Source organism: Salmo salar, chromosome 17 (assembly GCF_965601325.2).
Source record: "Salmo salar chromosome 17, fSalSal1, whole genome shotgun sequence".
Classification (NCBI taxonomy): domain Eukaryota; kingdom Metazoa; phylum Chordata; class Actinopteri; order Salmoniformes; family Salmonidae; genus Salmo; species Salmo salar.
This window is the reverse complement of record NC_138307.1, coordinates 67,094,719-67,118,166: the sequence shown is the minus strand read 5'-3', so window position 1 is coordinate 67,118,166 and position 23,448 is coordinate 67,094,719. Positions and strand designations below refer to the sequence as shown.

Sequence of the window (23,448 nt, the reverse complement as noted above, 5' to 3'; positions counted from 1 at the left end):
GTCCTACATATGCTGAGCACTTGTTGGCTGCTTTTCCTTCACTCTGCGGTCCAACTCATCCCTAACCATCTCAGCTGGGTGGAGGTTGGGTGATTGTGGAGGCCAGGTCATCTGATGCAGCACTCCATCACTCTCCTTCTTGGTCAAATAGCCCTTACACCGCCTGGAGGTGTGTTGGGTCATTGTCCTGTTGAAAAACAAATGATATTCCCAATAAGCGCAAACCAGATGGGTTGGCGTAACCCTGCAGAATGCTGTGGTAGCCATGCTGGTAAAGTGTGCCTTGAATTCTAAATAAATCACTAACAGTGTCACCAGCAAAGCACCATCACACCTCCTCCTCCTTGCTTCACGGTGAGAACCACACATACGGAGATCATCCTTTCCCCTACTCTGCGTCTCACAAAGACACGGCGGTTGGACCAAAACATCAGAGCAAAGGACAGAGTTCCACCGGTCTAATGTCCAAATGTATGCACACCCTCATGCAAATGTTCATGTTGATGAATCTCACACTGCATGGAAATGATCCCACTCATGGATTACGCACAGATTTGTGCTTACGCATGATTGATAAATGAGGCCCCAGGTCCCTACAGGTTAGGGTTTATCCAACCTCCACCCACGCAGTGTTCGTTTTGCCAGAACATTGCTATATGCTAATTTAGCTGCCGCCCTCCTGGGTAATGTTGCTTTAGCTCATTCGCTGCCTGTTATACACTGTAATAGCTCGTTAGCTAGCCTGTTCCCTATTAGCTCAGTGTTGCTCATTAGCGTGCCTGTTTACCATCCCTCGTTAGTTAGCCTGTGGCGCTGTGTGTTGATTAACACTGGGAAGGACCTCGAGGGGCAGATAGAGAACAGGTGAGGGAGAGTCACATGCCAAAGCACCTGCTGACCTTTGAACCCTGACCCAATTTGACCCCTACTCTTACTTGCTCCTTAACCCCCTGAGGAGGATTCCAGTAATGAACTTGTGTGTGCGTGTGAGTGCACACACACTACCATTCAAAAGTTTGGGCTCACTTAGAAATGTCCTTGTTTTTCATGAAAACATTCATGAAATCAGTTGCAAAATGAATAGGAAATATGGTCAAGATGTTGACAAGGTTATAAATAATGATTTTTAGTTGAAATAATAATTGTGTTCTTCAAACTTTGCTTTCATCAAAGAATCCTCCATTTGCAATTTCAGCCTTGCAGACCTTTGGCATTCTAGTTGTCAATTTGGTGAGGTAATCTGAAGAGATTTCATCCCATGCTTCCTGAAGCACCTCCCACAAGTTGGATTGGCTTGACAGCTCAATAGGGTTGAGATCCGGTGACTGTGCTGGCCACACCATTATAGACGGAATACCAGCTGACTGCTTCTTCCCTAAATAGTTATTGCATAGTTTGGAGCTGTGCTTGGGTCATTTTCCTGTTGTAGGAGGTAATTGGCTCCAATTAAGCACCGTCCACTTAGTAAGGCAATGCGTTGCAAAATGGAGTGATAGCTTTCCTTCTTCAAGATCCCTTTTTTACCCTGTACAAATCTCGCACTTTATCACCACCAAAGCACCCCCAGACCATCACATTGCCTCCACCATGCTTGACAGATGGCGTCAAGCACTCCTCCAGCATCTTTTCTATTTTTCTGCGTCTCACAAATGTTCTTCTTTGTGATCCAAACACCTCAAACTTAGATTTGTCTGTCCATAACACTTTTTTCCAATCTTCCTCTGTCCAGTTTCTGTGTTCTTTTGCCCATCTTAATATTTTATTTTTATTGGCCAGTCCTGAGATATGTCTTTTTCTTTGCAACTCTGCCAAGAAGGCCAGCATCCCGGAGTCGCCTCTTCACTGTTGACGTTGAGACTGGTGTTTTGCGAGTACTATTTAATGAAGCTGCCAGTTGTGGACTTGTGAGGCGTCTGTTTCTCAAACTAGACAATCTAATATACTTGTCCTCTTGCTCAGTTGTGCACCGAGGCCTCCCAGTCCTCTTTCTATTCTGGTTAGAGCCAGTTTGCGTTGTTCTGTGAAAGGAGTAGTACACAGCGTTGTACGAGATCTTAAGTTTCTTGGCATTTTCTCGCATGGAATAGCCTTCATTTATCAGAACAATAATAGACTGACGAGTTTCAGAAGAAAGTACTTTGTTTCTGCCCATTTTGAGCCTGTAATCAAACCCACAAATGCTGATGCTCCAAATACTCAACTAGTCTAAAGCCCAGTTTTATTGCTTCTTTAATCAGAACAACAGTTTTCAACTGTGCAAACATATCTGCAAAAGGGTTTTCTAAAGATCAATTAGCCTTTTTAAAACGATAAACTTGGATTAGCTAACACAACGTGCCATTGGAACACCGGAGTGATGTTTGCTGATAATGGGCCTCTGAACGCCTATGTAAAAAAGCCATTTCCAGCTACAATAGTCATTTACAACATTAACAATGTCTACACTGTATTTCTGATCAATTTGATGTTATTTTAATGGCCAAAAAATTGATTTTCTTTCAAAAACAAGGACTTTTCCAAGTGACCCCAAACTTTTGAACGGAAGTGTACATGCTTGCATGAGTTGTGAATGCACTAACTATAAGTCGCTCTGGATAAGAGCATCTGCCACAGAAAATTACTCAAATGTAAATTGTGTGTGTATATTTGTGACTCGTTTCAGGAGACTAGGCATATGTCGCGTGTCACTACTTCACAGGAGAGCCATTTGAACATAAACTTTGTTTTTGTTTTTGGGCAGAAATGCCTTCTGGAACATGTGAACCTTCATGTGCCTTAATAACAAACTCGTATACCAGCTGTAAATATGAATAAAATTGTTAAATTAAGAGCCTAGTTGGTTTAGCCACAGAAGAAGACAGCATCCTTCCCGCTAGCTATGATTGGCTGCGATGAGTGCGCTGGGTATGCCGAGAGATGAGTTCAGATTGGTCTGTTACTCTTCTGTCTATTTGAGCTGGTCAGTATGTGTAGGTAATCCTGTCTAGCGTGGCTTTAAAAACTATATATTGCGTAGTAGAACCGCATAAGTGTTCCCACTTTCTGGAGGACCGAGTTTTGAAATCAGTGGAATTGGAGTATGATAGGTAAGGAGATGGAGAAACACCTGTCTCCGGATTACATCTTCAAACTAAGGGCAACCTTGGCATCCGTGATAGAGAGGGAGAATTCTCCAGCCATGTATATGTGTAAAATAGTCTAGCTAGCTACATTTTCATATATTACACGTTTCTAATTGTGTCAGAAAGTATTTTCATTTCAAGTTAACCTCAATGGGCTAGGCGGGACGTAATCGTCCCACCTACGTAACAGCCAGTGTAATCCAGTGGCGCGATTTTCAAATACCTTAAAAATCCTATTACTTCAATTTCTCAAACCTCTGACTATTTTACAGCTATTTAAAGACAAGACTCTCGTTAATCTAACCACACTGTCCGATTTCAAAAAGGCTTTACAACGAAAGCAAAACATTAGATTATGTCAGCAGAGTACCCAGCCAGAAATAATCAGACACCCATTTTTCAAGCTAGTATATAATGTCACAAAAACCCAGAAGACAGCTAAATGCAGCACTAACCTTTGATGATCTTCATCAGATGACAACCCTAGGACATTATGTTATACAATACATGCATGTTTTGTTCAATCAAGTTCATATTTATATCAAAAAACAGCTTTTTACATTAGCATGTGACGTTCAGAACTAGCATACCCCCCGCAAACTTCCGGGGAATTTACTAACAATTTACTAAATTACTCACGATAAACGTTCACAAAAAGCATAACAATTATTTTAAGAATTATAGATACAGAACTCCTCTATGCACTCAATATGTCCGATTTTAAAATAGCTTTTTGGTGAAAGCACATTTTGCAATATTGTAAGTACATAGCCCAGCCATCACGGGCTAGCTATTTAGACACCCGGCAAGTTTAGCCTTCACCAAAATCAGATTTACTATTATAAAAGTTTGATTACCTTTTGTTGTCTTCGTCAGAATGCACTCCCAGGACTGCTACTTCAATAACAAATGTTGGTTTGGTCCAAAATAATCCATCGTTATATCCGAATAGCGGCGTTTTGTTCGTGCGTCCCAGACACTATCCGAAATGGTAAATCAGGGTCGCGCGCATGGCGCAATTCGTGACAAAAAATGTCTAAATATTCCAATACCGTACCTCGAAGCATGTTAACCGCTGTTTAAAATCTATTTTTATGCAATTTATCTCGTAAAAAAAGCGATAATATTCCGACCGGGAATCTCCATTTAGCTAAACAGAGGAAAAAACACAAAGACGGGGGCGGCCAGTGCATGCGCCTAAGCCCACAGTCCCTTGATCGGCCACTTGAGAAAGGCGATAATGTGTTTCAGCCTGGGGCTGAAATGACGACATTCAGGTTTTTCCCGGGCTCTGAGAGCCTATTGGAGCCGTGGGAAGTGTCACGTTACCGCAGAGATCCTTTGTAATTGAATGAGATGTCAAAGAAAGAGAAAGACAATAAATGGTCAGACAGGCCACTTCCTGTAAAGGAATCTCTCAGGTTTTGACCTGCCATTTGAGTTCTGTTATACTCACAGACACCATTCAAACATTTTTAGAAACTTTGGAGTGTTTTCTATCCAAAGCCAATAATTATATGCATATTCTAGTTACTGGGCAGGAGTAGTAACCAGATTAAATCGGGTACGTTTTTTATCCAGCCGTGTCAATACTGCCCCCTATCCCCAACAGGTTAAAGTGTACTGTTAGCTCACTAGCTAACATTAGCTGACTCGCTAGCTAACGTTACGTGTATGATCTGTGTAGTAATATTATTTGTATCTCAGTGTCACGATTGTCGTCGTAGAGAGAAAGGGACCAATGCGCAGCGGGTTTCGTGCTCAACATATTTATTTATAAAATAATGTGAACACCACGGAAGAAAACAATAAACAAACTAGCGACATGAAACAGTGAAAGCAGGCTCAACAAAAAGCAGTGCTCTCAAACAACTACCCACGAAAAACAAAGACAAACACACCCTACTATATAGGACTCCCAATCAAAGGCAACTCAACACACCTGCCTTCAATTGAGAGTCCAACCCCAATCAACTAGACATAGAAACACAGACATAGACCAGTGACAAACCCCTTAATACATACATCAACTAACCTCTGCCACGTCCTGACCAAACTACAATAACCAAATATACTCTATACTGGTCAGGACGTGACACTCAGAGCCATTTGCTTTGCTAGTTATAGCCTAATGTTAGCTAGCTAATGTTGAACCTAGTTGGTTAGCTACCTGCAGATTCATGCATGAGTTTGGATTATGGTTTGGTGTTTAGCTAGCTAGCTACGTCTTAACAAAAGACTCCACTATGCAGGTATCCATTTCAACAGAATGTTCAGGATGTCACTGCGAAACGATAGCTGTTGATAGAAGTGGCTGGTAAATTCGTTCAAGCTATCTACTTCGATTTCAGAGCACTCTCGTCTGAGTGAGCCAGAGCGAAGAATAACTGATGAATTTACGAACACCCAATACCCGTTTTAATATGGCCGGTGTCTGTAAACGTTGGCAAAAAAAGCATTATGAAATTGTTACCAGCAGCACAGTTGCAGTCACCAATGCTTTGGATGACATAAAAACAGCCTAACCAGCTCTGCTTGAGCGAGTGAAATGGTCAGAGTGAGCTGTTCACTCATTTGTATCTGAAAGTAGCTAGACAAAGCTAGCTTGGGTCCTTGACGGCTGTTGTTAGGACAGAACGCTCGGATCAACCCTTAAAGAGATGGGTGGGGCTAAAGCTTGAGAGGGTGTGGACAATGCTGAATGGGTGTAGACAAAGAAGAGCTCTCCAGTAGGTACTAAAACATTCAAATGCCATTTTCTCAAAATTGAGGTTACACGTTTATAAACCTTCAAAGCAGATTTACTTTCCCTTTGTTCCTCAACTGTAGTGTATGATATACAGTTTAAAGCTCTGAGTCTCTACTTTTATCCAATGTAAAAAAAACACAATTTCAAATTTTAGACATGACTGAACGGAGTGGGTCGGTAACATTCGTGTGTTCGTGTACCCACCCCTGCACCCACTTGTTCCGCCATAGCTGTTGGCAGTGTGTAAAGTGATTAATGGGACCCAAGGTAGAGAGCGGTCACTAAAGTCCTATTAAGGCGAATATACAGAGTACACCATAAACCCAAAGACCCCTATATTCTCTCAGCCAAAGACATTAGGTTTAATCAAATCGAATTGTATTCATCACATGCCCCGAATACAACAGGTGTAGACTTTACCGTGAGGTGCTTACTTGCGAGCCCATTCCCAACAATGCAGAGTCCAAAGGTAAGACAAATATTTGCTAAATTAAAAAAGGACATAGTAACACAATAAAATACCAATAACGAGGCAATATACAAAGAGTACCAGTCATAGCCACGGGGAGTAGGGGTGCTGAGGGGCTGCAGCACTCCCTGATATGTGCATCTGCTTCTCACGTTTTTGAAGGTAATTTATATATTAAAAATGACAAAGAATAAAAAAGTTTGCAAAAGTTGAAGTCGGAAGTTTGCATACACCTTAGCCAAACACATTTAAACTCAGTTTTTCACAATTCCTGACATTTGATCCTAGTAAAAAGACCTTGTCTTAGGTCAGTTAGGATCACCACTTTATTTTAAGAATGTGAAATGTCAGAATAATAGTAGAGAGAATTATTTATTTCAGCCTTTATTTCTTTCATCACATTCCCAGTGGTTCAGAAGTTTACATACACTCAATTAGTGTTTGGTGGCATTGCCTTTAAATTGTTTAACTTGGGTCAAATGTTTCAGGTAGCCTTCCACAAGCTTCCCACAATAAGTTGGGTGAATTTTGGCCCATTCCTCCTGACAGAGCTGGTGTAACTTAGTCAGGTTTGTAGGCCTCCTTGCTCGCACACGCTTTTTCAGTTCTGCCCACAATTTTTCTACAGGATTGAGGTCAGAGCTTTGTGATGGCCACTCCAATACCTTGACTTTGTTGTCCTTAAGCCATTTTGCCACAACTTTGGAAGTCGTTGTCCATTTGGAAGACCCATTTGCAACCAAACTTTAACTTCCTGACTGATGTGTTGAGATGTTGCTTCAATATATCCACAGAATTTTCCTCTCTCATGATGCCATTTATTTTGTGTAGTGCACCAGTCCCTCCTGCAGCAAAGCACCCCCACAACATGATGCTGCAGTTGCAAACCGTAATCTGGCTTTTTTTATGGCAGTTTTGGAGCAGTGGCTTCTTCCTTGCTGAGCGGCCTTTCAGGTTATGTCAATATAGGACAGCATCTTCATAAGGTTCTTTGCTGTTGTTCTGGTATTGATTTGCACCTTTCGCACCAAAGTACGTTCATCTCTAGCAGACAGGCGTCTCCTTCCTGAGCGGTTTGACGGCTGCTTGGTCCCATGGTGTTTATACTTGCGTACTATTGTTTGTACAGATGAACATGGTAGCTTCAGGCATTTGGAAATTGCTCCCAAGGGTGAACCAGACTTGTGGAGGTCTACAATTCTGTTTCTGAGGTCTTGGCTGATTTATTTTGATTTTCCCATGATGTCAAGCAAAGAGGCACTGAGTTTGAAGGTAGGCCTTGAAAGGTACACCTCCAATTGACCCGAATTATGTCAATTAGCTTATCAGAAGCTTCGAAAGCCATGTCATCATTTTCGGGAATTTTCCAAGCTGATTAAAGGCACAGTCAACTTAGTGTATATAAACTTCTGACCCACTGGAATTGTGATACAGTGAATTATAAGTGAAATAATCTGTCTGTAAACAATTGTTGGAAAAATTACTTGTGTCATGCACAAAGTAGATGTCCTAACCGACTTATCAAAACTATAGTTAGTTAGCAAGAAATTTGTGGAGTGCTTGAAAAACGAGTTTTAATGACTCCAACCTAAGTGTACGTAAACTTCTGACTTCAACTGTGTGTGTATATATGTATATATATATATATATATATATATATATGTATATATATATAAAATCCCACCAAATTAATACACTAGGCCTTTATTACTCCTGTATGAGTGGAGAAAAATACTCTACAGCAGAGTGGAGAATAATTCTCCACAGCATGGAATGTGAGTGTGTGAGTAGAGTCTAGTGAGTGTGCATAGAGCCAGTACAAGAGAGTCAGTGAAAAAATATCAATCTATGAACGTGGCATGCAACAATTTCACTGACTTACAGTTCATATAAGGAAATCAATCAATTGAAATAAATTAGGTCCTAATCTATGGATTTCCTGATTTCCCAATCAGAATGAGATTTTCCCCACAATTGGGCTTTATTACAGACAGAAATACTCCTCAGTTTCATCAGCTGTCTTGGTGGCTGGTCTGAGACCATCCCGCTAGCCAGATGTGGAGGTCCTGGGCTGACGTGGTTACACATGGTCTGCGGTTGTGATGCCGGTTGGACGTACTGCCAAATTCTGTAAAACGAAGTAGGACGCAGCTTATGGTAGAGAAATGAACATTCAGTTATCTGGCAACTGTTCTGGTGGACATTCCTGCTGTCAGCAGGCCAATTGCACGCTTCCTTAAAACTTGAGACATCTGTGGCATTGTGTTGTGTGTCAAAATTGCACATTTTAGAGTGGCCTTTTATTGTCCCCAGCACAAAGTGCACCTGTGTAATGATCGTGCTGTTTAATCAGCTTCTTGATATGCCACACCTGTCAGGTGGATGGATTATTTTGGCAAAGGAGAAATGCTCACTAACAGGGATTTAAACAAATTTGTTCAGAGATAAGCTTTTTGCATGATTGAAAAATGTCTGGGATCTTTTATTTCAGATTATGAAACATGGAACCAACACTTTTCATGTTGTGTTTATATTTTAGTTCAGTATATTTCAATTGACTGATTTTGTTCTATGAACTGTACCTGAATAATATTTTTTTAAATTGTTGCATGTTGCATTTATATTTTTGTTCAGCACATTTGATTGTTCCACTGATCATCATCTCTTCTCTTTGATCTTGCATCAAGTATGAATTGAAACAATTATCATATTTTGGGGCATAGCTTCCTTACTGATCCCCTCTTTATTCTCCTCTCTCTCTCTCTCTCTCTCTCTCTCTCTCTCTCTCTCTCTCTCTCTCTCTCTCTCTCTCTCTCTCTCTCTCTCTCTCTCTCTCTCACTAAACATTAACACCTCCTATAACCCCCCCCCCTCTTGCTCACTCTCTCTCTCTCCGTCTGTCTCCTTTCCCTGATTGAGGAATGTATCTCGAATCCTCCTCAGTGATAAAGACAGAAACATCTTCCTCTCCGTGTCTACATGCTTCTCCTGTCTAAATAATGGATGAAGGGATGGATATGAGCGCTAAACGGAGGGGAAACTAGTAGTCTGGATTTACTGTCTCAGAGGAGGGGAGAGGCTGGAGAGGCAGAGAGGGGAACACAAAGAAAGATGGCATCCCATGGGATTTATGTGTTCAAATTCACTTCACTTCAGATCTTGTCAACATAGATATTTTTCAGATAATTAGTTGTCTGTTTCCTCAATTGAATTCAGAACTGATTTAATTGATCCACATTTTGCTGCAATATTTATTTGGCACAGATAGGAGATTCACCCCAGATCCATAATCTATGGATACAGACATAGTTGTCAGGTCGACTTGTTTGGAGGGATGCTGATCTTCAGAACTCCTGTGTGAGAGTTGTAAATAATTTACCAGCCTGAATTTAAACTGTGGCTCAAAGCATTTAGTCCTCATTCAGAATTCAAGCGCTTTGCTAGAGCGTTTAACACAGTCTGAATTTATTTAACAACGTAACCCAAGGGGTTGTGATCATGCTGTGGATGACTGACCTTTTGAGTGTGTGTGTGTGTGTGTGTGTGTGTGTGTTGGGCTCCAATACGCACAGTTTTGTTGGCATTTGTGTTAATCCTCACTAACTCGGTCCATTCTTCCTGTCACACACACACCTGAATGAAGTCTCAAGTTTTTGTCCTCACAGCACCAACAACTGACACACACCTAAAGCATGTTTCACATTTTCCTCTCATTGCATATCATATAGCACGTCCTCATGACACAATCAAATTCACCTCTTCCCCCTCGCCACTCAGAATACGGGGTCCAGCCTGCCTGACAACCGTTGCTGAGATCCTCAGATAACAAGGCAGATACTTTTGTTAAACAGAAAACCCAAACCCATGGCAGCAGATCCACAAGGTCTGCCATTAGAGGTGACTGTATAGTTCCCTTAAGGAAAAGCACCTTTAGTCAATCTGCTTTCTCTGTGAGAGCTTCCCATGTCTGGAATACACTGCCATCAGACACACAACTGCACCACCTATCACACCTTCACAAAAAAACATAGACATGGCTAATGGCCAATCAGACTTGTGAACATAATCCCTAGCTGTGTATTGTTGCTTTCCATGTTGTCTGTAGCTTGTGAGGTGTGGAAACACGGTTGCTTTTATATATATTTTGTCTTGTTGCTTTTTGTGTTATGTTGTTCTGTCTGCGTGCTACGTGTTGCTTGTTCTATGTTGCTCTACATGTGCTCACTGCTCATTGTTTGTCTTTATTGTAATTGTTTTAATAAGCTGCCCAGGGACTGCGGTTGAAAATTAGCCGGCTGGCTAAACCGGCACTTTTATTGAAACATTGATTAATATGCACTGTCCCTGTAAAATTAAACAAATAAACTCAAACTATGGACATCGCCATGGCAACCACACGTCAAACGGCGAGCTCACGCTTGCTTCAGTGTGCGCACAAGTCTCAAGTCACTCAGTATAATTAGCTGTCTGAAAAGGAACCGCAGTAACGGATTTCATTATTAAAACTTTATATAAACATTGCAACACCCCAGTTCATTAGGAAGAAACTGAGAGAAGGAGCTAAGCTCCAAATACAGATTGTCTTTCATTCTGCATGAGAGGCGAACGTTGTTCGGGTGTTGGCTCTTCAGGAAGGATCAGAGAGAGGTTTGAATGTGTCTGCACTGAGAGAAATGAGTGTCACAGTTATCACAGTAGGTTTCCACTGATATATGTACAGTGAGGAGCTCATCATGAGAGATCAAGTTATGTGTTGCCAGATCTGCCCCATAATGGTCAGCCCAATAATTCCTCTTAGAGATGCTTCTACAATAATGTGATTTGTACCACATTCAAGTTAAATTATTGGATTCTTCACACATCACACTAATCCCATTCCGTTCCCTTTTCAAGCTTTTTAAAAAAATTATATGAAAACAAGCTTGCTTTTATACCTACAAGACCATCATGCTTGATTGAGGGAGCTGTTTTGTCTTGCAGTAATGTGGTGCTGCCTGTATTTCCTTAAACCTTTATTTTAGCAATACCTATCACTTTCTTTGGTCAGTAGGTGTCCAGCATAACAACAGGTGGTTTTGTGTTGGACACAGTCACTCATATATAGAGGTCTATAGAGCCTGTTTCCATTCCTGATCTATATAACCGTTAGCTTACCTGTGTAATATTGACAAGCTCAGAAACACTTGTTTTGCAAACATGGTCCTGTTTTATCAATGAGCAGTTCATTACCTCTGTCAAATGAATATGTAGCTTAAAGTCATGTGTGTATTTGTATTTATTTTACTATAAAGATGGTGAAGCTGCAATTATACACATATACAATAGGCCTATATCTAAAAATACATACAGGCTAATTATACAGTATACACTGAGAATACCAAACATTAGGAACACCTCGTCTTCTCTATGCTGCATATTCGGCTGCAAACTGAACATCTCTTGAACAACTGCAGCAGGGAATCTTATGAGGTGGTGTTAACTGGGATGGCCTGTGACAGGGTGATATAATACAGGGGTTCCCAACTTTTCCACTCAGGGCCACCCTTCCAGCATTGCGGAACATCCCGCCTGTGTTCGCGCAACGTCTAGTTCTATGGGCACAAGCGCTGTTCATGACACAAACTGTTCACACCCCTCTTGTTGGTGGAGATCATTTTGCAGTTTTAAAGCAAAATGTCTTGCAATTCTATACATTTAGCCATGTCTAATGTGTATTAATGTGATATTTGAGTGACAAAAAAATGACAACAATATCTATAGGCTAAAAAAAACGAATAAAAAAACATTAGCTGACATGGGCTAGTTGATCTAGACATTTCTGACAAGTTATAAATAGCTCTCTAAGGTACGCAATGACCTAACATGACAAGTTATAAATAGCTCTCTAAGGTGTGCAATGACTAACCTGACAAGTTATAAATAGCTCTCTAAGGTGTGCAAGTCACCTCAAAAACAAGAAATACCTGTGGCATTGCTGAACCAGGTTAGCCATTAGCAGTGCAGCACTTTAGAATCAATCTTAGTTTTATGGCTGTCGGTTTACTTCGTGATTCAAACACTAAACCAATGTTTCCTCTACACTGCGCCAGTGATGCCAATTTAGCAATTTTGTTGCTAGATTTAGCAACTTTTCTTTCAAACAGCACCTAGCAACAAATTTAGATACTTAAAAAAATGTATTTGGAACTTTTAGCAACTTTTGAAAAGTGACTCAAACGCTAAAACGCACGCATTTTCCCTCTAAATGACACAGAAACGATTTTTTTCTGTCACACACTCAGTCACAACACACGTGCCTGGCTGCAAAAGTGCATTGTGAGTGACGTCAGCAGCAGGCACTCAGCTCGTGCACAGGGGTAGTGTTGTATTCTGAGACAGGCTTGAATATGCAAATAACCCAATAGGCAGAGGGGTAACCTACATTGTCTAATTCTCCATATGGAAATAATAGTTAATTGAATTTATATAAAGTGGTTTCTTGCATCATAGAACACAAAACAATGCAATTTACAGTCACATATTTGGCCCATGGTGTTAGAGACTAAGTAAAACATCATGAATTAATGTCAAGCCCTTCATAATGTAAAATGGTTTTAAAAGTCTCATGCAATGTGGGCCTACATTATATAGGCTACTGTAGGATATCTCATAGAAATCAAAAGCTATTTCCTTGTGAAAATGGTATGGGATTTGCTCCATTGGTTTTGTTGGTAGGACTACATTATGCTCAAATAGCCTATTGGCTAATGTCTGAAACTGTAAGGGAACAGCCTCAGTGTTCACTATAAACGTGTGCCGGAAGTTGCACAAAGTTCTCACAACGTTCAAGTTTCCGCTCACAAGATCAAACATTTGCTCAGTGCCTCCCAAAAATGTAGGGAACATTGCACTTCACCCTAAAAACATTACCCCTCCCTCTATACTCCATCTCTGTCAGTACACTGTTTATTTTTGTCCATCAATTAGTCTTAGCTTTGATAGGGTCAGCAGGCACACAAAACTACAAGAAGCCCAGGGGAAGATGCAAGCCAATAACGCTAGCCAGCGCTAAACACATTAGCTTTAGAATAGTGTTAGCCGCCTCAATTTATTCAGCGACGGACAGAAAAAAGAAGGTGCTTGCAAAGCACTCTGGCAGGCAGTATGCATTGGGGCTCCATTGGCTTTGATTAGGCATAATCACTGTAATTATGCACTTGTGATATCATTGTGTAGAGGAGATGATGTAATGCTAACACAGCCCTTTCATTGTAGCCAAATGGAGAGATTTAGCGAAAGCGTGTGGTAGCATCATGCAGCTCACCCAGCCTGCAGCGATAGCGTGGCAAAGAAAGACCGCATAAGCTCAGTGCATTTGTCTTTGGGCTGCTAGGATCCAGGTCGTGTGGTTTTCTGAGCCAAAGAAAAGGGGACACTTGGCCTGCAGAGCCGAGTTCTGATAGATACAGCACTTAAACACAAACTGCCATTGTGAAGATTGGAAGATCTCTGCCCCTGTGATTCATTCTCAAAGGAAGCTCATTGTTTTGTTTTTCTTTGTTTGATTTTCTTGTTACTATCTCATCTCACTTCCCCCACTTCGCCTTTATTGAATTAATTTAACTTCTAACATTTATGGGTGACGTGAATAACTCCCTTTCTGCAGTACTAGTAGCTAGTGACTGGAATTAGATTCCATATTTCCCCAGGGGAAATGAGTGTTACAGTGTGTTTCTAGACCAGTTTGAGATGAAAAGATGATCCTCATTAGAAACCCATTAACCTAGTCATTAGGGCCAGATCTGGGTCAATGTGTAGGGGGGGTCTAATTTGAGCATATCTTATACTGTGACACCCCCAGCCTCGTTTCACACCTGGGGGTGTCGAGTGAAAATGTGTTTGTTTAGATTTTCAGTCTAAAATAACTTCCTGTGTTGACAGCCTTACTAGTGGTTGTAGAAGTAGAGGCAATTGTTTGAATTAGCCATGATAAGGTGAGCCAGTTGTTTGAATTAGCCATGATAAGGTGAGCCAGTTGTTTGAATTAGCCATGATAAGGTGAGCCAGTTGTTTGAATTAGCCATGATAAGGTGAGCCAGTTGTTTGAATTAGCCATGATAAGGTGAGCCAGTTGTTTGAATTAGCCATGATAAGGTGAGCTGAGGTGTGTAATGTACCCTCAGTATATGTTGTGTACGGTGGAGGAGTATGGTGGCTTTTATGCTCTTAACACTTTCATGTCCGTGATCAATGTTCATGAACATTTGTACCATTCTCTCTCTTTCTCGCTCTCTCTCTTTCTCTCTCTCTCTTCCTTTATTTCTCTCTCTGCTTGCCACAAGCACTATGTCAACTCCTTAATTGAAAGGAAATATGTGTTAAAATTCCAACTCTATTTCTCTGTTTTTTTGTCCAGGCGTTGGCATCCGCTGCAGAGGATTTTCAGATGTGGCATCGGTGGAAGAATGATCCTGAGGTGAGTGAGTGGTTGTGTAGATCAACATTATTAATGTCCTCATTATCTCTGGATGCATTACCTACAGAAGCCTTGAACTCTATAAGAAGAGATTGATTTGATTCACGATCATATATGATTCTTGTAATTGCCAGCAGCTTACCACCTTGCATCCCACTGCTGGCTTGCCTCTGAAGCTAAGCAGGGTTGGTCCTTTTCAGTTCCTGGGTGGGAGACCAGATGCTGCTGAAAGTGGTGTTGGAGGGCCAGTAGAAGGCATTCTTTCCTCGGGTCTAAAAAACAATATCCCAATGCCCCAGGGCCAGTGATTGGGGATATTGCCCTGTGTAGGGTGCCTTCTTTTGGATGGGACATTAAACGGGTGTCCTGACTCTCTGTGGTTACTTATTGTAAGAGTAGGGGTGTTAACCTGGCTAAATTCCCAATCTGGCCCTCATACCATCATGGCCACCCAATCATCCCTATCTTCCAATTGGCTCATTCACTCCCATCTCCCCCTGTGATTATTCCCCAGGTTGTTGCTGTAAATGAGAATGCGTTCTCAGTCAACTTACCTGGTAAAAGAAACACATTGGATGGTCACTTTTGTATAGAATCTCATTAGATCGACAATAGAGTTTTAATATCCTTCAATTAAGTAGAATTCAATTAGATTGCATTGGGACACATTCAGAGCACATTCATGCACACACTGGGTCTTACCCTCTCAAATTCCCATTAAGCCAGTATACAGTGCATTCGGAAAGTATTCAGACCCCTTCCCTCTTTCCACATTCCACATTTAGTTTTATTCTAAGATGGATTAAATAAATGTTTTTCGTCATCAATCTACACACAATACCCCATAATGACAAAGTGAAAACAGGTTTTTAGAAATGTTTGCAAATGTATCAAAAATAAAAAACATAAATACCTTATTTACATAAGTATTCACACCTTTTGGTATGAGACTCGAAATTGAGCTCAGGTGCATCCTGTTTCTATTGATCATCCTTGAGATATGTCTACAACTTAATTGGAGTCCATCTGTTGTAAATTCAATTGATTGGACATGATCTGGACAGGCACACACCTGTCTATACAAGGTCCCACAGTTGACAGTGCATGTCAGAGTAAAAACCAAGCCATGAGGTCAAAGGAATTGTCCGTAGAGCTCCGAGACAGGATTGTGTCGATGCACAGATTTGGAGAAGGGTACCAAAACATTTCCGCAGCATTGAAGGTCCCCAAGAACACAGTGGTCTCCATCATTCTTAAATAGAAGAAGTTTGGAACCACCAAGACTCTTCCTAGAGCTGACCGCCCGGCCAAACTGAGCAATCGAGGGAGAAGGGCCTTGGTCAGGGAGGTGACCAAGAACCTGATGGTCACTCTGACTGAGCTCCAGAGTTTTTCAGTGGAGATGGGAGAACCTTCCAGAAGGACAACCATCTCTGCAGCACTCCACCAATCAGGGTTTTATAATAGAGTGGCCAGATGGAAGCCACTCCTCAGTAAAAGCCACATGACAGCCCGCTTGGAGTTTGCCAAAAGGCACCTAAAGGACTCGCAGACCGTGAGAAACAATATACTCTGGTCTGATGAAACCATGATTGAACTCTTTGGCCTGAATGCCAAGGGTCACATCTGGAGGAAACCTGGCACCATCCCTACGGTGAAGCATGGTGGTGGCAGCATCATGCTGTGGGGATGTTTTTCAGCGGCAGGGACTGGGAGACTAGTCAAGATCGAGGGAAAGATGAACGGAGCAAAGTACAGAGAGATCCTTGATGAAAACCTGCTCCAGAGCACTCAGGATCTCAGACTTGGGCGAAGGTTTACCTTCCAACAGGACAACGACCCTAAGCACACAGCCAAGACAACGCAGGAGTGGCTTCGGAACAAGTCTCTAAATGTCCTTGTGTGGCCCAGCCAGAGCCCGGACTTGAACCCAATCGAACATCTCTGGATAGACCTGAAAATAGCTGTGCTGCAACGCTCCCCATCCAACCTGACAGAGCGTGAGAGGATCTGCAGAGAGGAATGGGAGAAACTTCCCAAATACAGGTGTGCCAACCTTGTAGCTCCATACCCAAGAAGACTCGAGGCTGTAGTCGCTGCCAAAGGTGCTTCAAAAAAGTAATGAGTAGAAGGTCTGAATACTTACGTAAATGTGATATTTCAGATTTTTTACATTTTTATAAATGTGCAAACATTTCTCTAAACCTGTTTTTGCTTTGTCATTATGGGGTATTGTGTGTAGATTAATGAGATACATTATATATTTTTTTTTGAATAAGGCTGTAATGTAACAAAATGTGGAAAAAGCCAAGGGGTCTGAATACTTTACGAATGCACTGTATATGAACACGATTCCAATATCCTTTTCTTCTACTTGAACTCACTCCCCATCGGACACATTTCTCTACTGAGCAGCCTGTCTCTGCACTTGATTAGTAGGCCTCATCATGAATTATGATGCAGTTCCTCAACTCCCCATGTCCAAACGTTCTTTGTCCGAGCCACAACGTTTTTCAAATGAATTCAAATTCTTAATTTACTTCTCCTACTTAGTAATGCGAAAGCCACTCACTTTCGGCAGCGATATTGAAAATTACAAATGACCTGTTTTTATATTTATTTATATATATATATATACACTGCTCAAAAAAATAAAGGGAACACTTAAACAACACAATGTAACTCCAAGTCAATCACACTTCTGTGAAATCAAACTGTCCACTTAGGAAGCAACACTGATTGACAATAAATTTCACATGCTGTTGTGCAAATGGAATAGACAACAGGTGGAAATTATAGGCAATTAGCAAGACACCCCCAATAAAGGAGTGGTTCTGCAGGTGGGGACCACAGACCACTTCTCAGTTCCTATGCTTCCTGGCTGATGTTTTGGTCACTGTTGAATGCTGGCGGTGCTTTCACTCTAGTGGTAGCATGAGACGGAGTCTACAACCCACACAAGTGGCTCAGGTAGTGCAGCTCATCCCGGATGGCACATCAATGCGAGCTGTGGCAAGAAGGTTTGCTGTGTCTGTCAGCGTAGTGTCCAGAGCATGGAGGCGCTACCAGGAGACAGGCCAGTACATCAGGAGACGGGGTGGAGGCCGTAGGAGGGCAACAACCCAGCAGCAGGACCGCTACCTCCGCCTTTGTGCAAGGAGGAGTAGGAGAAGCACTGCCAGAGCCCTGCAAAATGACCTCCAGCAGGCCACAAATGTGCATGTGTCTGCTCAAACGGTCAGAAACAGACTCCATGAGGGTGGTATGAGGGCCCGACATCCACAGGTGGGGGTTGTGCTTACAGCCCAACACCGTGCAGGACGTTTGGCATTAGCCAGAGAACACCAAGATTGGCAAATTCGCCACTGGCGCCCTGTGCTCTTCACAGATGAAAGCAGGTTCACACTGAGCACATGTGACAGACGTGACAGAGTCTGGAGACGCCGTGGAGAACGTTCTGCTGCCTGCACCATCCTCCAGCATGACCGGTTTGGCGGTGGGTCAGTCATGGTGTGGGGTGGCATTTCTTTGGGGGGCCGCACAGCCCTCCATGTGCTCGCCAGAGGTAGCCTGACTGCCATTAGGTACCGAGATGAGATCCTCAGACCCCTTGTGAGAACATATGCTGGTGCAATTGGCCCTGGGTTCCTCCTAATGCAAGACAATGCAAGACCTCATGTGGCTGGAGTGTGTCAGCAGTTCCTGCAAGAGGAAAGCATTGAACAGGCCCGCCTGTTCCCCAGACCTGAATCCAATTGAGCACATCTGGGACATCATGTCTCGCTCCATCCACCAACGCCACGTTGCACCACAGACTGTCTAGGAGTTGGCGGATGCTTTAGTCCAGGTCTGGGAGGAGATCCCTCAGGAGACCATCCGCCACCTCATCAGGAGCATGCCCAGGCGTTGTAGGGAGGTCATACAGGCACGTGGAGGCCACACACACTACTGAGCCTCATTTTGACTTGTTTTAAGGACATTACATCAAAGTTGGATCAGCCTGTAGTGTGGTTTTCCACTTTAATTTGGAGTGTGACTCCAAATCCAGACCTCCATGGGTTGATAAATTGGATTTCCATTGATTATTTTTGTGTGATTTTGTTGTCAGCACATTCAACTATGTAAAGAAAAAAGTATTTAATAAGATTTTTTCATTCATTCAGATCTAGGATGTGTTATTTTAGTGTTCCCTTTATTTTTTTGAGCAGTGTGTATATGTGTATATATAGATATTTTTTTTACTGCCTCTATGTGGGAGAACTCCATTGCCTCCTATTAGTCTATTAGCTTCAAACTAACCTGGACAGTGTCATTATAAACGCCTCCGATACTCCTTTTAATGACTCTTCTCCATTAAAAGTTTCTTATCAGTCTGATTCCTACATGCTCACGGGAAGTGTGTGTGTGTGTGTGTGTGTGTGTGTGTGTGTGTGTGTGTGTGTGTGTGTGTGTGTGTGTGTGTGTGTGTGTGTGTGTGTGTGTGTGTGTGTGTGTGTGTGTGTGTGGCTCCATCTGTGTACGTGCCTGTGGACATGCGTGTGTGTGGGACAAAGTAGGAACGTGTGGGGAACAAAGTAGTATCTGCTTTATGCTGCCGTGGTCTACTTCTTTGAGGCTTGGGATGTGTGACGGATGGAGATGCTTGGCTAGCTTGGATAATTATCCCTTGGTGAAGAGTCATTAGTGTGAACGTCCAGCGTTTTCTGTAACTAACGAGCATATATTAGTGCACATGTTAGTCTTAGCCAATTAAGCCTGCACCGATGAAAGGACTCGGAGGTTGGCTTTTTCAGACTGTTTATGTTGAGCTAGCTAATTGATCCCAAGTGTGTGTGTGCGGGTGCGTGTCAACCAGGCAACGACAAACGAGGCTGAATGTAGTTTTCTCTATTCATTTCAGTTTCTTAAACCACTGGCTTTCTCAGGCAATGTTGCGTGTCGTGAGGAGTGTCTTGGCTCCATGTGTCCCTTGCACGCGCTCAGTGAAAGCGTTAGGAGGAGAGCTCTGTGGTCCAGTCTGTCTCCAGACAGCTGTGGTGGGACTACAGTCCGTTCCTCACCCCCCTCCTCACTCCTTCTCACTCCATCTGGCCAACATCGCGGTTACAGCGTAGTCCTCCGTGAACCGGCTCATGTCCTTGCTGCCCACCTCCTTAAGTGTGTGTGTGTGTGTGTGTGTGTGTGTGTGTGTGTGTGTGTGTGTGTGTGTGTGTGTGTGTGTGTGTGTGTGTGTGTGTGTGTGTGTGTGTGTGTGTGTGTACACAACCTGGTGTAGGAGATCAAATATCCCTGCACACACGCCTCATTTCTGTATGAAAGCCCAGAAGACGTCCTCCCTCCCTCAGGAGTTACATCAACCACCTTAACACAAATTCACATCCATGCACGTAGAACACACACACACAAACACACACACTTAAGGAGGTGGGGAGTGTAGCCACAGCGCTTCAAAGCTAACATGAAGAGACCTCCTCATGATGGCTGTCAGGCCATCTTAATGTTGTGGAGCACCTTGTGAAGCGACACTCACACTAAGGTCACACTGTCTCACCCCCCAGGGATCTGAGTATATGAGAGATACAGTAGAAACTAAGATAGACAGACAGAGTGTGTGTATATGTGTGCGAGCTTGTGTGTAAGCTCTGCAAGGACTGCAGCCTGTCTCTCGGGAGGTGAGCAGATGCTGGAGCACCGCTGTCAGAACTGTCTATCGCTAACACCTAGCTCATCGCTAATGGCCTGGCGCTAACTATCGAGCCTCACACCACCAGCAGGTCACAGGTGGGGGAACAGGCCTGTGTTTTATGTAGCATTAGCCCCATGTTGCAGCGCCGGGGGTGGCAGGCAGGTGGTCCTAACCAGTGAAACGGCTCCATATCCCCAAGGCATCCATCTGTCAGCTAGGCTGGATAGGCTAGCTCGTTAGCGCCTGGCTTGCTCATACTCTGACAGGAAGCTCGCACAGCGGATGAAAGAGAGAGTTGGTTACAACACTACTGATGCTTTTGTGTCAAGCACACACACACACACACACACACACACACACACACACACACACACACACACACACACACACACACACACACACACACACACACACACACACACACACACACACACACGACACACACATACTGTATTAGGGGAGTACAGACACACATACTGTATTAGGGGAGTACAGACACACATACTGTATTAGGGGAGTACAGACACACATACTGTATTAGGGGAGTACACACACTTGTGCATGTGAGACACACATAGACATACGCAGAGAGTGAAGAAGTGCTTGAATTCAGAAAATAAGAAAAAGAATACAACCAGACTGAAGAATGGAAAACAACATGAAATAGGAACACAGTTTCCACACAACACTGTCTGAAAACTTTACAATGCACATTGATTTAAACCCCTACCAAAGACCTGCTGTGTTTATAAATCTGTGTTTTTCACATCTTTCTATTTCTCTCTCTCTCTCTCTTCCCTCCCGCTCTTTCTCCATAGCCTGATGACATCCATTACTACTATGCCAAAGAAAACGTGAGTACATTTCTACTGTTACTTTCTCTATGTATAACATGTGTTGTGAAGAGACTTGATCTGAGTCATATTGAGTCTGTATATTCAACAAAATCCCACCTGCACCCTCTGTCTTTGTAGCCATGGTTACTAAACGTCTTGTAAAGCGTATTGATAACCTTAAAGGATCCCCCACATCCCCCAGCTGTGGCCCAGGCTCTAGAGCCCTGAAAAGACACACAGAAGTTGCTACAGTACGCTAGGGTTAGTGTGTGTTTTTGTTTGCATGTGCGTGTGCGTGTATGCGTGCATATTCAAATGAGTGTGTGTGTGTGTGTGTGTGTGTGTGTGTGTGTGTGTGTGTGTGTGTGTGTGTGTGTGTGTGTGTGTGTGTGTGTGTGTGTGTGTGTGTGTGTGTGTGTGTGTGTGGGGATTATCTCAAGAACACATATCTGTGCCTGTGATATCGTCTGCATCCCTTGGCCTCTGAAGTCATCTGTCTGATTTGATACTGGGGATCAGATAGTAATTCCACAGGGGATGTGGTGATAGAACACATGCAGGCAGGCACACACCTCTCCTGAACAACTGATGTCATTCTGGCTTTGACGGGCCAAGACACAGGAGATCAGTACTGTCAGTCATCTGAATACACACCAATATTATTCACAGCCACAGGAGATGGAGCAAGCGCCACACAGGCACACACATGTGTTATCATACAGCGCACCATAATGCAAAGTGACAGACACACACACACACACACACACACACACACACACACACACACACACACACACACACACACACACACACACACACACACACACACACACACACACACACACACACACACACACACACACACACACACATACTTTGTATTCACCAAATTCATGCAGTATACTCTCCATTGACCTCCAATTTGTGTCAATAATATCTCATTCCTTTGGTCTTTTTCCCTTATAGCTGGACTCAAATGATACAGAGGTCAAGAAGCCAAACCGGCTTTATCCAGAGTTTAAGGAAGACGAGCAATTTAGACGCCTCATCTCCTACAACACCACGGCAGTCCACATACCCACGGACATATACGAGGGCTGTGAGTACACACACACACCCGCGCATTGTACAGTATTTATAGCATGTTTCCATGACATTTTGGTCAGTCAGTTTCTCAGAATGTGTGTAGTAGTCAGCTGATCGTCCGGCCAATGCTTGCAGTCTAAATTTAGCCCTGCCTAGCCCAACCAATGGGCAGCAGACCTGGCCTCCGAGTCACCCCGGTCACCAGCTGCTCCTCGCTCTCCCACCCACAACCTCATGAGAGAATCACACTGAATGTCAAAGAAACCGCCATTATAATTTTTTCTTGTGTGGATACTTTCTGGGTCTTTCTCAGTCTTTCTGCTTCCATGTCTTTCTCTAGTCTTAATCTTGCTCTATCATGCTCTTCTTTAATGCTTGTCTGATCCGCCCTCGGCTCGGTCTGTCACTGCCATTATCGCCCTCGGCTCTGTCTGCCACTCCTCTTACCACCCTCGGCTCTGTCTGCCACTCCTCTTATCGGCCTCGGCTGTCTGTCACTCCTCTTACCGCCCTCGGCTCTGTCTGTCACTCCTCTTACCACCCTCGGCTCGGTCTGTCACTGCCCTTATCGCCCTCGGCTCTGCCTGTCACTCCTCTTATCGCCCTCGGCTCTGCCTGTCACTCCTCTTACCACCCTCGGCTCTGTCTGCCACTCCTCTTATCGCCCTCGGCTCTGTCTGCCACTCCTCTTACCGCCCTCGGCTCTGCCTGTCACTCCTCTTATCGGCCTCGGCTCTGTCTGTCACTCCTCTTATCGCCCTCGGCTCTGTCTGTCACTCCTCTTATCGGCCTCGGCTCTGTCTGTCACTCCTCTTATCGCCCTCGGCTCTGTCTGTCACTCCTCTTATCGCCCTCGGCTCTGTCTGTCACTCCTCTTATCGCCCTCGGCTCTGTCTGTCACTCCTCTTATCGGCCTCGACTCTGTCTGTCACTCCTCTTATCGCCCTCGGCTCTGTCTGTCACTCCTCTTATCGGCCTCGGCTCTGTCTGTCACTCCTCTTATCGCCCTCGGCTCTGTCTGTCACTCCTCTTATCGGCCTCGACT

General features: G+C 43.4%; 1 protein-coding gene across 1 annotated transcript in view; it reads left to right on the top strand.

The window, feature by feature from the left end:
- Window positions 1–23,448, top strand: part of LOC106576572 (voltage-dependent calcium channel subunit alpha-2/delta-1) — a 186,383-nt gene that overhangs the window by 61,655 nt on the left and 101,280 nt on the right. The window contains exons 4-6 of the mRNA XM_045700027.2: window positions 14,736–14,795; window positions 21,300–21,335; window positions 22,284–22,416. Coding sequence (XP_045555983.1) covers window positions 14,736–14,795; window positions 21,300–21,335; window positions 22,284–22,416 — 229 coding nt within the window. The remainder of the gene's footprint in view (window positions 1–14,735; window positions 14,796–21,299; window positions 21,336–22,283; window positions 22,417–23,448) is intronic.